General features: G+C 41.2%; 1 protein-coding gene across 2 annotated transcripts; it reads right to left on the bottom strand.

The window, feature by feature from the left end:
* Window positions 1-1,352: 1,352 nt before the first annotated feature.
* tmem248 (transmembrane protein 248) lies at window positions 1,353-12,471 on the bottom strand. 2 transcript variants are annotated; one of them, XM_035625868.2, is made up of 7 exons: window positions 12,089-12,471; window positions 10,304-10,462; window positions 9,365-9,653; window positions 6,724-6,874; window positions 6,265-6,448; window positions 5,653-5,837; window positions 1,353-4,502 (listed from the first exon to the last, which is right to left on the bottom strand). In XM_035625868.2, exons 1-7 carry the CDS (start codon window positions 12,089-12,091, stop codon window positions 4,448-4,450), a joined length of 1,026 nt encoding a protein of 341 aa, XP_035481761.1. In that variant the 5' UTR covers window positions 12,092-12,471; the 3' UTR covers window positions 1,353-4,447. The 2 variants fall into 2 exon arrangements, with proteins under 2 accessions (XP_035481761.1, XP_035481762.1); XM_035625869.2 differs by having other exon boundaries at window positions 5,691-5,837; window positions 12,089-12,470.
* Between the last annotated feature and the right edge of the window lie 938 nt (window positions 12,472-13,409).

Below are 13,409 nucleotides of genomic sequence, written 5' to 3'. Positions count from 1 at the left end.
TCATGACGTTTTCCACTGAGGTCAAGGAAGAGTAGAGAGGAAGGACAATTCGAACGCACCCTACATCTCCTCCGTTGGGGCGTTTCTTCCCACCGGCAGACATCTCGCCGTTCCCTCCAAGAATGGGCGGGGTTTTATACGGTGACGCGGAGAGAAGAGACTATCGTTAAACAACCAAGATGGCCGCCGCAGATGAACGAGCGTTGGACTAAGAGTACCCGATATTTTCACATTTCTCCCACAAAGTGAGATGGGGTTGCTCAGGCTTACCTGATCTTTGCACGTTATTACACTTAATAAAAGTTCTTTATGAAACCAAGATGTTGAGCTGCCTCGCTGGATTTTTTAACTCGACTCGATGACGACACACTTAAATAGAGAATTTTCAGGGTTAAATCCCGTTGAAAGGAGAAATTCACTGCAGAGAGTAAAGAACGGTGGAGAAACTCACCATGTAGCGGAGCGGCCTCTCGTCCATGTGTCTGCCAATGTCGCCCCCTGCTGGTGAGAACACACTCTGCTGAATCTGGGAAAACTGGACAGGTGAGTAGGTGAAACATTAGATGACACATTGTACTTCATAGGCAGATTGAATATGGTTTCTTCAGGGGAATGTTTTTTTTTCTTGCATTAATATTCTAATATTCTTGGAGCCGAACCTTCATCCTCTTTCAGATTAACCTATTACACTGATAAATTGTTTTTTTGTTTTTTATCGTTATCATTTATTCCAGCCAAAACCAGAAAAATGTATAATAATAATAATAATAATACATTTTATTTATAGAGCACTTTTCATTGCTAAAAGCAATCTCAAAGTGCTACAGCGTAAAAACAAGATAAAAATACAAATTAAAAAACGGTTGAAAAGTAAAAAATTAAGGCGAGTGCCAGAAAAATCCAGCCGTGTTCTAAAGTCTCGTCTTGAGAATCATTTACGAGCATTTTAAAATCATTTAAAGTCAAAAAATAAACTGTGGTGAAAATCTATATTTTCATTGTCAATAAATTCGAGAAAAAGACCAAAACCCATCAATGAATTGATTCAACTAACAAAGGAGCGTCTGTATATCAAAAAAGTTGAGTCAACAGTTGTTTTGGGATATAATTCAAAATTGTTTCGATACTTTGGTGGTGGAGTCATTTTAGTTTTTGGGTCTTTTCATTGAATTTGTTTTGTAGTAATGAATAAATAGATTCATCCTCAGATCCGGAGCCCTGGACTCGTAGCACTGAATATTTCTCCCCGGCATCAAAACATCCAGTATCAGACAATAAGCTCAAGTTATTACATCATTCATCTCCCTGTCAACAACAACAACAACAACAACAAAACGATAATGATAGGAGGGTTCGTCGTTTAGAGACAGTTTATTTCAACTTTGAACTCATTATACAGCAGTTCCAGTGGAGAGGGAGAAGGGCTTCCAACGACGAATCCTAGCCACGTTGTCAACCTACAGTTCCTATCTACCGTATGTGCAGGGGGGAGGAAGCAGCTCGATAAGTGCGGAAGGCACAGAGTCGGCTTAATACTTGCCTATAAGCGCTGCGGATATGACGGAGGAGGAGGAGGAGGATGATGATGAGGATGATGATGATGAGGTGCAGGAGCCTCCTGCATCATGTGACAACATGGCTCCTATGTTTTCTCTCCAGTCCTCAAGTGATATTATTTGTGGAGTAAGATTCAAAGTCCCGTTTGAGTCTCTCGTGGCTCAGAGGTGACGAGACAACGCGATTTTTACAACACGTGAAACAAAAGAAGAGTTCAACTGAAACAATGTTAAGGCATTTTTTTTTTTTTTTTTGCGATCAGAGATGCAGATACAGTAAAAATCACATGGAAGAGGGATGAGAAGGGGAAATGCAGGGTCATGGACATTAATTATGACAGTTTGGCGACAATATCATTCACATTGCTCGCATACGCTTCCTTCACATCCTGCAAACCTAAAAAAAATCAAAAAATTCCAACCGTTCAATCAGAGCTGCTCACATATATTAATCAGGAAGACTTGTCCCAAGCATCATTCAGTGGCAAGAGATTATTTTTTTTTAATATAATCTAACCATAATCATTCTTCCATCAACATACTGTACGACACACACCAAAATAATAATTGTACAAAGTGTTTGATACAATAAAGTGACGAGAGATTCGTTACTTTGATAAAAGATAAAACCTCACAATTCAAGTAAAGAAACTTTCAAACAGAAAAAAATAAAATGTGTTTTTTCAAAATCAATTGGAATTCTTGCATCTCTATGCTTCTTATTTCAAAAAAATAAAGTACATTCAACAGGAACATTAAATATGGAACAGAATCATACCACAGAGGTAAGCAAGAAAAGGAAAAGTGATCCGTAAGATATTTAAAGGCGGATTTAGATTCTTAATTTATTCTCTAGTTTTCTTTGAAGCAGGTGTTTTTTATCCACTTTTAAAGACCAGCTCAGCCCAAATGGTGTTATAACATTTACAATAATCAACTAGTGTAAGGACCATTTTGTTTTCCGTTACTTGCAAAAAATCCAATGTGAGTTACACATTGTGGCATTTATGAATTAATGATTGTCAAAAGTCCGACGCGGGAAGAGAATATTATTTCACCCGTAAAGCTTCAGTTGAAGAGTTTTCAGCACAAAGACAAAAGTCCCGACCGCTCGTGAATGTGTGCAAACTTTTCTTCGTGGATGTTTTATTTATTAACACTTCCGAGTCTCCAGATACTGGAACAAGCTGTCAGAGAATCACGGCCCTGAAGCCGCCTTTAATTCTCTCTCTCACACACACACACACACACACACACACACACACACACACACACACACACACACACACACACACACACACACACACACACACACACACACACACACACACACACACACACACACACACACACACACACACACACACACACACACACACACACACACACACACACACACACACACACCAAGTGAGTTTTTGCACATTTTGTTTGCGTACTAATTTGATCAGAAATATATTAATTCTATGAATATAATGACATCCTAGGTCATAATTATATCAATTTTTTTAAGAGTCCAACTTTCTTTGTTCAACATCAGACAGTTAACTTTTTTCTTTTCTTTTTTAAATATGACAAAATGTGCAAGAAATCTGAAGGTGCACAAACCTATTGATTATGGATTTGCATAAAAAAAAGAATTAGCAACAAGTCATTCAAAATGCATCCTAAAATATAATAACAACTCAAGAGGAAAATTTTACCTTAATGGGACCAAAAAAAAAAGGGTCACGAGTTTTGATTTCACACCACGGGCTCATCGCACTGGAATAGAATAGAAAGAGGAAGATGGACGAAGGGAAAAATCATCTACCTGCCTTTCTGTCTTTCTTTTTTGAGCAAGTCAATCCCATCTTCCTGTAGGTAAGGCAAGAAAACGTTACGCTCCATCCGGGTGCAACGGAAGATGTTATTGAAGAACGCCTGCAGAGGAGCTGCAGAGCGACTGGCGGCAAATCAGAGACGAGAGGCCGGTGAGCGTTGAAGCCACAGGAGGAAAAATCATCAAAAGGCAGAAAGTGCAACACACACATACATTTCTCAACACAAACCACAGGTTTTGCAGCTTATTAACTGCCATCATGACGAGAATTGCTCTGAATACATAACGCCACGTTTAACGGACACTGCAAACACACGGGGTGAAACTGATATTTAAAGGGGCCGCACAGAACCGAGAGCAGGCGGACCACGGGGATATTATTAATGATTTTCTTTTCTTTTTTTTTTACAAAAAGCGAATTGGATTAAAATCACTTATTGCCCCTCTAATTTTGGTGGAGATATCGATTATGAGCGAGATCTGGACTGATTACGAAAAAAGTTGCTTTAAAAAAAATTCCGGATCACACTGGATGACACACCCCGTGACAAACATGCTACATTCAATCTCCTCCCCGTTGAAAGCGACGATGTCGAGTGCAACAGGGGTTTAAACTGTAAAATGTTTCACGAGCAAATATCTCAAACCGCTGTCATGCGCTCTCTCATTGTGGGAGAAATATCTTGGGAATATTAAAAAAAACAAAAAGAACATCACAAAATGTCAGTTTAGTTCTTGAATCTGGCCTTTTGCTTGTGTAGTTATGAAGTTGTACTGCATGTTCTGACATGGCACAAGGGAACTCAGGCAAAAAATAATAATGATAATGAACCAAAAGAAGAAAGAAGAAAATAAAAAGGGTCTTGCACAGAATATCAGAGCTCCTACAAATATTTACACCACGGATACAGGCACTTGTATATCTTTGGTTGGAGAAACCCAACATTGCAAGAGTAACGCATTCACAGAGCTTTTTGAGTCCCGTATTGTTTTTCCAGGGTTCACTAGGCAACTGGTATGTTTATTTATCACTTCTTCCCCGTTTCCTTCCCTTTGTCCATAGTTACGGTTAAGTTCTGACGTAGCCGTGTGACGCCATGTTTTTAACTCTCTGACAGCGCCACCTGCAACAGAAACACATACCACACAGGTTGATTACACAAAAGTAAAACACAACACAAAAAGTAAGTAGTTAAAGGAGAGCGGCAGAGAAATCAGATAGATGCAAAGATGACAGAAGATTCTTGTCTCAGGCAAGACATTTAAAAAAATCATAGAGGAGGAGAAAGTATTTTTACGGCAGTCAAATGTCGCTATCAGTAGTACTCATTGTGAAGAAGGTGGTGCATTAAAGTCGTTAACATGGGTACATGTATATATTTATATATTCTGGTGGAGGGGAGGAGCTACGGAAACCCAGGAGGCGCAGGAAAGGCGACAGGTGTAGGAATGCAACTTCCACCGGGAACATGAATAAAACACGTAAATAGAAATAAGCAATCCAGTATGATAAAATTCACAACCACTGAACAAAATCGTTATTGAAATTTGAAATAATAAGTGATTTTTTTGTATACTGTTCACAAGGAAATATCAATTCACACTGAAATGCTCATGTGGGTTTTTGGGGGGGGGGCATTGCTGATATTAGGGGGTAAATGATTTATATCTATCTTTAAAAGGTATATCAGCCGATTGATAAAAAGTTATCAAACCCTCAAAACTAAAAAAAAACATATTTGAGGCTTTATATTTTACAGTGTTACCAGAACCCTAATTATAAACAACATTAAATTAAAAAGATAATAAAAAATTCAAACAAATGTATAGAACTTAAGATGTAGTAATTTTTGTCATCGACTTCTAGACTAGCGGACAGTGGAGTCGCCCCCTGCTGGTCATTCCAGAGAACACTGGCTAAATTCTCCGGACCCGGTGACTAGGTCCATTTTTCTGAACCGTCTCCGGTGGCGACAAACAATTAAGACCGAAGCTGACGATCTTCTATAACCCAAGAAAGCGGGTTGCGACTTATGAGTGAAGTTACCGACAAAGTGTAAATATGTTTCACGATAACATCCGAGGTATTAGTACGTGCTCTTTACATCTTGAGCAATAAGGAGTAAGTGTGCGGCGTGTTCACAAGACAGTAGAGAAAGAATTATGTAAAATCATCCGTGTATTTAAGGAAAAATTAAGCAGGAAATCAAGAGGTGTGTGATTGGATGAAGGCTTTAACCAATCGCCGGTCGACTGATGCTCGTCTTAAACTACCTGTTCAGGTCATATAGCACTGCTGGGGACTGTTGTACCTTCTCGTGGCAGAAGTCGGGGTTGGTGGTTTGCCGCACTTTGCCGGGCCGCCCCTTGATGACTGCGTAGCAGAACATGGTGATTACCATGACGAACAGGAAGTAGCTTGTGTGCATCAGATGCAGGTTGATGAGGGAGCGGTCGTCCTGTTGAGAAAAACGTGTCGAGAGAGAGAGAGAATGTTGGAAAGAGCAGGTTCACGCGTATGCATAATAATGCACTAATTAAAAAAAATGTTAAATTCCCGTGTGAAGTTCCCATTTATTGCGAAGGTTGAATATTTACAAATGGGGAATTTACCATTTCTAAAGTATTAAGATTTGATTCAGAGTTTCTAATAAAGTTGGATTACGTGGATTACGGTGTGCTCCCACCACCTACAGGCTCTTCTCAGATTACAGATTACCCTATACTACACCTAGTGGTCAGAATGTTTACATACAGACATTTAATAAACAAAATATAATAACTAATGGCTCCTACATCGTACAAAACCCTTTATAACACTAGAAAAGGGGAAATGGGGAAGCACAATCTCACAAATCTGAAAAACATGGCAGAGTTTGGACTCACATCTGGAACGATGACGGTGAGCTTTGGGTTGAGCGCGTGGTACACCTTGCCGATGGCGCCTTTGTAACACCACAAGGGGTTGTAGTCCTGACTGTACTTGGTGTCCGAGTCGCGGACGGTGGTGAACACCTTGTACCAGGACGTGGCGTTGGTGTACGTCTCCGGGACGCAGTGCGGCGGCTGCCTGCAGACCAAAACACACACAGCGGGGGTTTTGTTGACTGGTTCACGTGATGCCGTTCATGGTAGCAACAGGATCTTGAAGATTTTAAATTGGCTTCTTTATATGATGATCTTTTGTCTATTCATGGGATTATTTGTTCCATAATGTCCCATGTTCAACACACAAATGTGTACGTTTAAAGTGGATTTCATTTCATTAGTGACCACTGGGCAGAGAAAGGAAGAAGAAGAAGGAGATGAGTCTTCCCATGAGTCGGGGAGTCGGTTCCAACTCACACTGTGACGGGGAAGATGTTGCTGGCTCCCGAGATGGTCATGCAAGTGCTGAACACCACCTGCTCGCAGTGTCCGTGCAGCACACACTCGTCCGAGTTCCAGGACACAGGCAGGGTGAACGTGATGTTTATTTCTTCGTGCGCTTCCCGGCCTACACACACACGCGCGCACACGCACACAGACAAGCAAACAAGTGATTTTACAACGAGTAACACATTATCATAACATTTGAATCGTTAGACGTGATCCTCGTCTAACTTGCGTAGCCACATTGTTGTAGCTGTTGACACGGGGTATAACTGTTAAGGATTAAGAACCTACAGTCCTCTGAGGTCATCATTAGAGCCCAAAAACAATCTGAGCCGCATGTTCCCACAGGCGGGAAACAAGCAACAGCAGCAGCAGTGTTGCATGTCAAGCGTCTCCCCCGCTATCAAAGAACAGACTGCTTGTAGGGATTATAAGATTTAAGTCACTCAAACTGAGAGGTTGTGTAAATCCACAACCCAGGACACCCGCCGTGAAGTCACCCAATGGTGTTGTTGTTTTACCAGCGGTCAATCATGCCGTATTCACAATATCGTGCTCTATCGTCAACTTGACTCTGAATGAGACCATGATTTGCAAAATGAGCATCGTGACTCTTCCTGTTGAGCGATGTCGATTGAGTGTAGACGCGGGTGGTGTTTGCTCCCTGATGTTCAAGTGGTTTCATTTGTTCACGCCAGTTTTTTCAGAAAGTTAATTAGAAAAAACCAGGCTCAAGAGTTCAGAAGAGTTCACTGCCTCCTTACATTCCTCCCGATTCAGTCATCCCCTGACTCAATGACCAAAACTGTGACAAAATGAACATCATGCTGTATTGAAGAAGACTTGAAACTAGAGATGAACCAAAAACTCCTCAGGAAAAATGTTATAAATCAAGTCAGAAGTAGAGTCATTTTCTCACAGACTTTTATGGAAACAACCAGTGGAGTCGCCCTCTGCTGGTGACTCCAGAGAATACTGGCTTCGGGCACTTTGGTGATTACGTCCATTTTTATTTATGGCCTACGATCTTGGTGCAGAGGAAATTCATCTTCTCACAAGACAAACGACAAACAACTGATGACCTTTCTAGTTCATCATCACGTCCTGGGTCTACGTCATTTTCTCTCAATACTTCATTTTATGGAATATTTAAGTTTAATCGGATGGAGAGGAAGAACACAAGAACCATAATTCAAGATGGAAATCATCAAGAAATCATCATGTCAAAGTGATATATATAAACAGGTTGCAACAAAAGATTTGTATACGCATTCATATACCAGGATTTAAAAAAACAAAAACACTAACACTTTAAGCTAAATGTTAACCAGTATTTAATAGTAATCCATTTCAGATATTGCTCCAATAAAAGAGGCTGTTGACATTTCCAAGGAGTACACGGTTCCATCATTGTACCGCGCAGAGCCCTACCCAGACACGACCATTTGCTCAGTGCAAAACAATATTTACATGGTTCCTTTTATTGACTTTGCTCATTGGCTCTCGTCTTTTCAAAATCTTAGAACGTTCATCGCTAACGTTTCCGGCTCTGTGACTACTACGGCACCGATACAGTTAGAGAAGCAGTTGCTTTTGTCAATATGGACATGATTAATATCAGTGGAGTTGCATCAGTAGAATAGAGACAACATTGTCACTATGCTTCGTCACCAGGTAACGGTATAACAGGTTTAAATTGACCATTGACAAGTACTTATTTAATTTTCTTCACAGATGACATCTGACTCAAGTACGGCCTTTAATTTTAGCTGCTTAAAGTAGATTCATGACTTAAAGTAGATACATGAACTAGTGCTATTTACTGTTTGGGTTGCTTCTGCCCTCTGAAACCTATGGCCGGACTGAATGGGAGCGTTAAGCGTCAAGTTACACAAGGCCGCCACTGTTTCGCTCACTACGGCCCCGTGCAGACCTGGCATTACCGCGTGTCTCGGGTCACCTGATCCCGAGTGGTTAAAGTACAGGTGTGAAAGGAATCTGTACTGTTTTGACTAGGGATGCACCGACATGAAAGTTGTTGGCCGAAACATGTTTTTTCCCCACATTTATTTTGCCATTTTTTTCACCATTGCATAAATTAAATAGCCTCAATGGGCTTTTTACCATTTTTAGTCTTGAAAAGTACAATTTATAAATATTTATCTAACACTGGAACTAGTTCCCTGCATTCTGTCTAAATCAGTTGGTGTGTGTGTGTGTGTCTGTGTGTGTGTCTACATCCTGTAGTAGCAAGACATGATTCTAATAATATAGTTCACGGTGTAATGTCACATTTTATGGCTCCACTGAGTTTAATGGTTCTGTTAAGATTTCTGGCTACACCGTAAAAAAAATAATCGGGTTGTGACATTTTCCCATTAGGTGTCATTTTTTTTCAGGCACTGGTGTAGATCATAACACAGATATTCAGGGCACATGAACACAGACATTAGTTTATGGACCTTACATTCATTGGTATAGATCCCTGCCATATTTCCTGTTCAACAAAATTTTCTATTTCCTGAACACCAACTATGGGGCAAATAAAATAATGTGGACGAGAGAGAGAGAGAGAGAGAGAGAGAGAGAGAGAGAGAGAGAGAGAACCTACCAGAGAGTCCGACTTGCTGCCCCAGCACCGTGGCGTACAGGTGGGTGATATTGCGCGAGTACCCTCCGAACGGTCGCTGGGGGTCCAGCGTGAGGGTGATGGGCACCGAGATGTTGATGGGACCCGAGTCCTCCAGCAGGAGGGTGGCCTGTGTGCTGGATCGAGCCTGGCCGCTGGTCACTACCATGCTCTCGGGCGTGGTCGACTCATTCAGGCCGTGCTTTATCGTCTCGTTCTCCGACACGCAGAAGTCCAGCTCGTTGAAGCGCAGCAGGAAGGTGTTCCAGTCCTGACAGGGAGGGAGCGATGAGGTGTGATTGTTGGAAAGATCAAAATGTGGAACACAATGTACAGAACCTCCCTTGTGCTATTGAACTTGTGTATTGGCAGATGACATGTCCAGCTGCATGTTTTATCCAGTTGGATACTTATGCTTAGATGTAAGGTCACTCCAAGTGTGACACTACCTGGAGACTTTTTGATTTGCATATGCTTCCTGTTTAGATTCACATGCAAAGGATTATTTCCATATGTGCACCGTCTGTACACGACGTGGAAGCTCAACATGTCCACAATTTGACTTTCTTGCGCTGTCTCAAAAAAAGGTCACAAAAAGAGGACAAGAAAACATGGATTTCCTAATTGTTATACTAAAAGAAACTTCTTTTATCTTCACGCACTGAAGTTGTTGAGACTAAATCAACTTAATGCAACATAGTTTAAAACCTTGGTAGTAAAAGGTCGTGACCTGACATTTAGTGATCACATGTTAAAACTCTGAGTAAACCATCTCGTTTGTTTTTTTGTTTTGTTTTTTCTTGTAAAGCATCTTTGAGTATCTTTAAAAGCGCTATATAAAACATATATTATTATTATTATTATTATTATTATTATTATTAATAATAATAATAATAATAATTTCATGTGGGTGGGACTCACCTCGGTCAACTCCGGGGATTTAATCTCTTTGATCTTGAAGAAGTAGCCGATGGTCAGGAAGGCGATGGCCACCGCGCTGACACTGATCATAAAAATGACCAGTGGCGGACGGTTGTTGATGTAGCTCCTCAGGTTCTCTATAGGATTCAGTAGGTACACCTGCACGTGGACGAATACACAATGTGTCAGCACATGAGCAATATAAAAGGGGGTTTCTAATAACAGTGCTAAATGATAAGCTTAGACACAAACACATTTAATGTACTCATCATTTCTATTTGTGTTAACAAACCCAACTTGAACAATAGATTGAAGATAAAAGACTCAAAACCTGAGTCAGTATCAGGTCAATTTAAAATGTTCCTAATGTGATGCATTATTAAAAGCCAGAAAATATGTAAAGTCAAGAAATGTAACTGTCCCTGTGCAGGTAAAACGAAACTACGATGGTGTCATACTCAAATCAGAATATTGTCATGAAGATTTACATAGGGAAACAATATATACAAATGTGAAAATATGCATATTATTAAGTTATTCAATAAAATATAAGTCACGGTCACAACAGTTGCAAAGAGAACACCGAGGATGGTGACACATATAACATGACTACTGTACTGTGCTTTAGATATAGGTTTAAAATATGCTTCATTGCAAATGTGAAACAAATGTGAAACAAATGTCGTTATGTGCATTTTGCCAGATTAAGGATGTCGGACAGTGCTTCGACTAAATCCAACCTCGACAATTCAAATACTTGTTTTATTGTACCTATATCAAGTGTCCTTTCCACAAGTGCAGCACACTGTGCACAGCAGGTTCGACGAGACGCTCATCTAATATGTGGAATGACCGGTTTTCAACTGACAAAATAACCTTTTGAATGACACGGCTGTTTTTATTAGGCCCATCACCATATATATGCAGAGGAATTTCATGTAAACCCTGTATTTTTTTTGTACCTATCACACCCTGTGCTCTGCCCCGTAGCCAAAGCAACATTCCTAGGTAGATGAACATGTTTTCAAAGTTTCCAAACTGCTGCAGAAGAATGAGCAATACAAATAATTCCTAAACGTGTATTGGAACTCCCTCCTCCATGCGACATACTGTCACGATTATAATTACGTTAATCATACGATACGTGAATATGAACTCAAACATTTCCGTTGACCCCAACGACAGCCGCTGTGTCTACACGCGTTTGACGACATCACAACGAACAGTCCTGCAAAGTCTCGCTGCTTCTGTCCTCTCGTCTGTTCTCGTCGTATGATTCATAAATCACAGGGTTTTTTTTGGTCTATATTAATGTCAGAGAATATGGATGTCTTAGTATTTTTTCTAAAAAAAGGCCGCCGTGTCTTCAGGTTGCTTGTTTTGTCTGAGGTCTGAACGCAAAGTCCAAACGCAAATGGCGATCACATTGTGAATCGCAATCATTTCCGAGACGATATATCGTGCAACAAAAAACTGTAAAAAACAAAAAAAATTGTGCCAATTATTTGACCCATGTGACTTTGTCTCACTCCAAACATAACAAGGTCCCAATTGGGAGTGGTGCATATTTGACTTATTGCTCACGGACATGTTTCAAAAGTGCAGGGAATCCAACTCATTCCTCCAATGAGAGGACAGCTGACACGAGCTGTCAACCGTGTAGCATGCTAAGCTAGCTTACCTGGCCCCCTTTATGACAGTGCCTCTCAAAACAAATACGTGACTTATGAAGGGGTCAGACTTGTGACATTGCCCCCCCCCCGAAAAAAAAGAAATGTCAATTACCATTGTTTCTGTCGGTGCATGCGACGGATACTAGCCGCGGAGTTGCGTTGCGGGCCACAATAAACGGGGCCGCAGCAGTTATGCTAGCAAGCTAGGTAGCTAAGCTAGCAAGCCTGTGCTTGCTAGTAGACCTGCTCGCCTCTCCCGAAGCTAGCGCCTCCGGGGAAAAGCAAGAGTCGGTGTTCGGCGGCGGCGGCGACGACGACCAGGCTTTCCGCGTAGAAGACACCGCGTCCACTCCTTCCCATTCTCTGCTCCGTGGTCCCGCTGCAGGTCTGATCATGAACGTCAATATTGTGTCGGGGACCTCCTCCTTCCTGCCGACATCTCCTCCGCTGCGCAGTTGAAGCGTAGCAGCGCCGCCCTCTGGCTATTCCCGCAGAGGTGTGCGCCAGAACAGTCCGTCGCCCGCGCCCATTGGACGAAGGAGAGGACGCGTACGTCATTTGCGTAGACGAAGAGCGTTGGTCTACTGCTTCTTCTTCTTCTTCTTCTTCTTCTTCTTCTTCTTCTAATGGGTTTCCGGCAGGCTGTACACTTTAGAGCGCAATGCTGCCCTCCACAGTCTTAGAATGGCTATTTCATCTAAATTGGTGTACAGTATACAGCCCTTTTAGGAGCAGATACCTAACCTAGTTGACAATTATTTTCCGGATGAAAATATTGCTTTGAAAGAGAAAAGATGAAAAGCCCAGATCTGACAGCTCCCAGAATAACTGTTGTCTTTGCTCTTCTTTCCATTCTTTTTGCCAATGAAGCTATAATTTCCTTCAATCCCTGATTGACAGTTCAAGTTCTCAATTCTAAGCAAACTGCACATCATTTCCTGGATCAGGTCAGGGCGGGCCCCTGATGGCCCCTCTCTCGAAGCCACCAAAGCAGCTGCAGAATCCAAACAGATTACACTTGTAAGGGGGTTCGACCTGCTCAATCCACCACATGGCCCACAAAATTGCCAGCAACTCAGATGAAAAAACAGACAAATGGTCAGAAATGCGGATGCTCTGCTGAATTTGGAGATTAGTCACAGAAATACCACATCCAGCTGATCTAAGGTGCTGGTCTTTATGCTTTGTGATGGTTCTCTTTATATATTTTACTGTCGCTGCCTCTTACCATCTAATTGCAAAATATTTAAGAATTTCTCAAGAGAAATGAGGGTAAAGGTATTATTTACTTCATTATTATCTGCTTTGTTCGCATTCCTTTATAGTAGTTTCCTGGTAAATTTTGCGTCTTTTGTTATTGACAGAGGTTATGTTTTCTTGTACACCTTCATCCTTATGCGAAAAGGTTTTAATAATAATTACCACAATTAAAA

This window comes from Scophthalmus maximus, chromosome 2 (assembly GCF_022379125.1).
Source record: "Scophthalmus maximus strain ysfricsl-2021 chromosome 2, ASM2237912v1, whole genome shotgun sequence".
Classification (NCBI taxonomy): Eukaryota; Metazoa; Chordata; class Actinopteri; order Pleuronectiformes; family Scophthalmidae; genus Scophthalmus; species Scophthalmus maximus.
The sequence above is the reverse complement of the archived record's forward strand: the minus strand, read 5'-3'. Positions and strand labels throughout refer to the sequence as shown.

Coding starts and splice junctions, on each gene's coding strand:
- tmem248 (XM_035625868.2), bottom strand. Junction 6,449..6,723: donor AACATCTTCCCCGTCACAGT/GTGAGTTGGAAC, acceptor TTTGGTCTGCAG/GCAGCCGCCGCACTGCGTCC. Junction 5,838..6,264: donor TCACCGTCATCGTTCCAGAT/GTGAGTCCAAAC, acceptor TTTTCTCAACAG/GACGACCGCTCCCTCATCAA.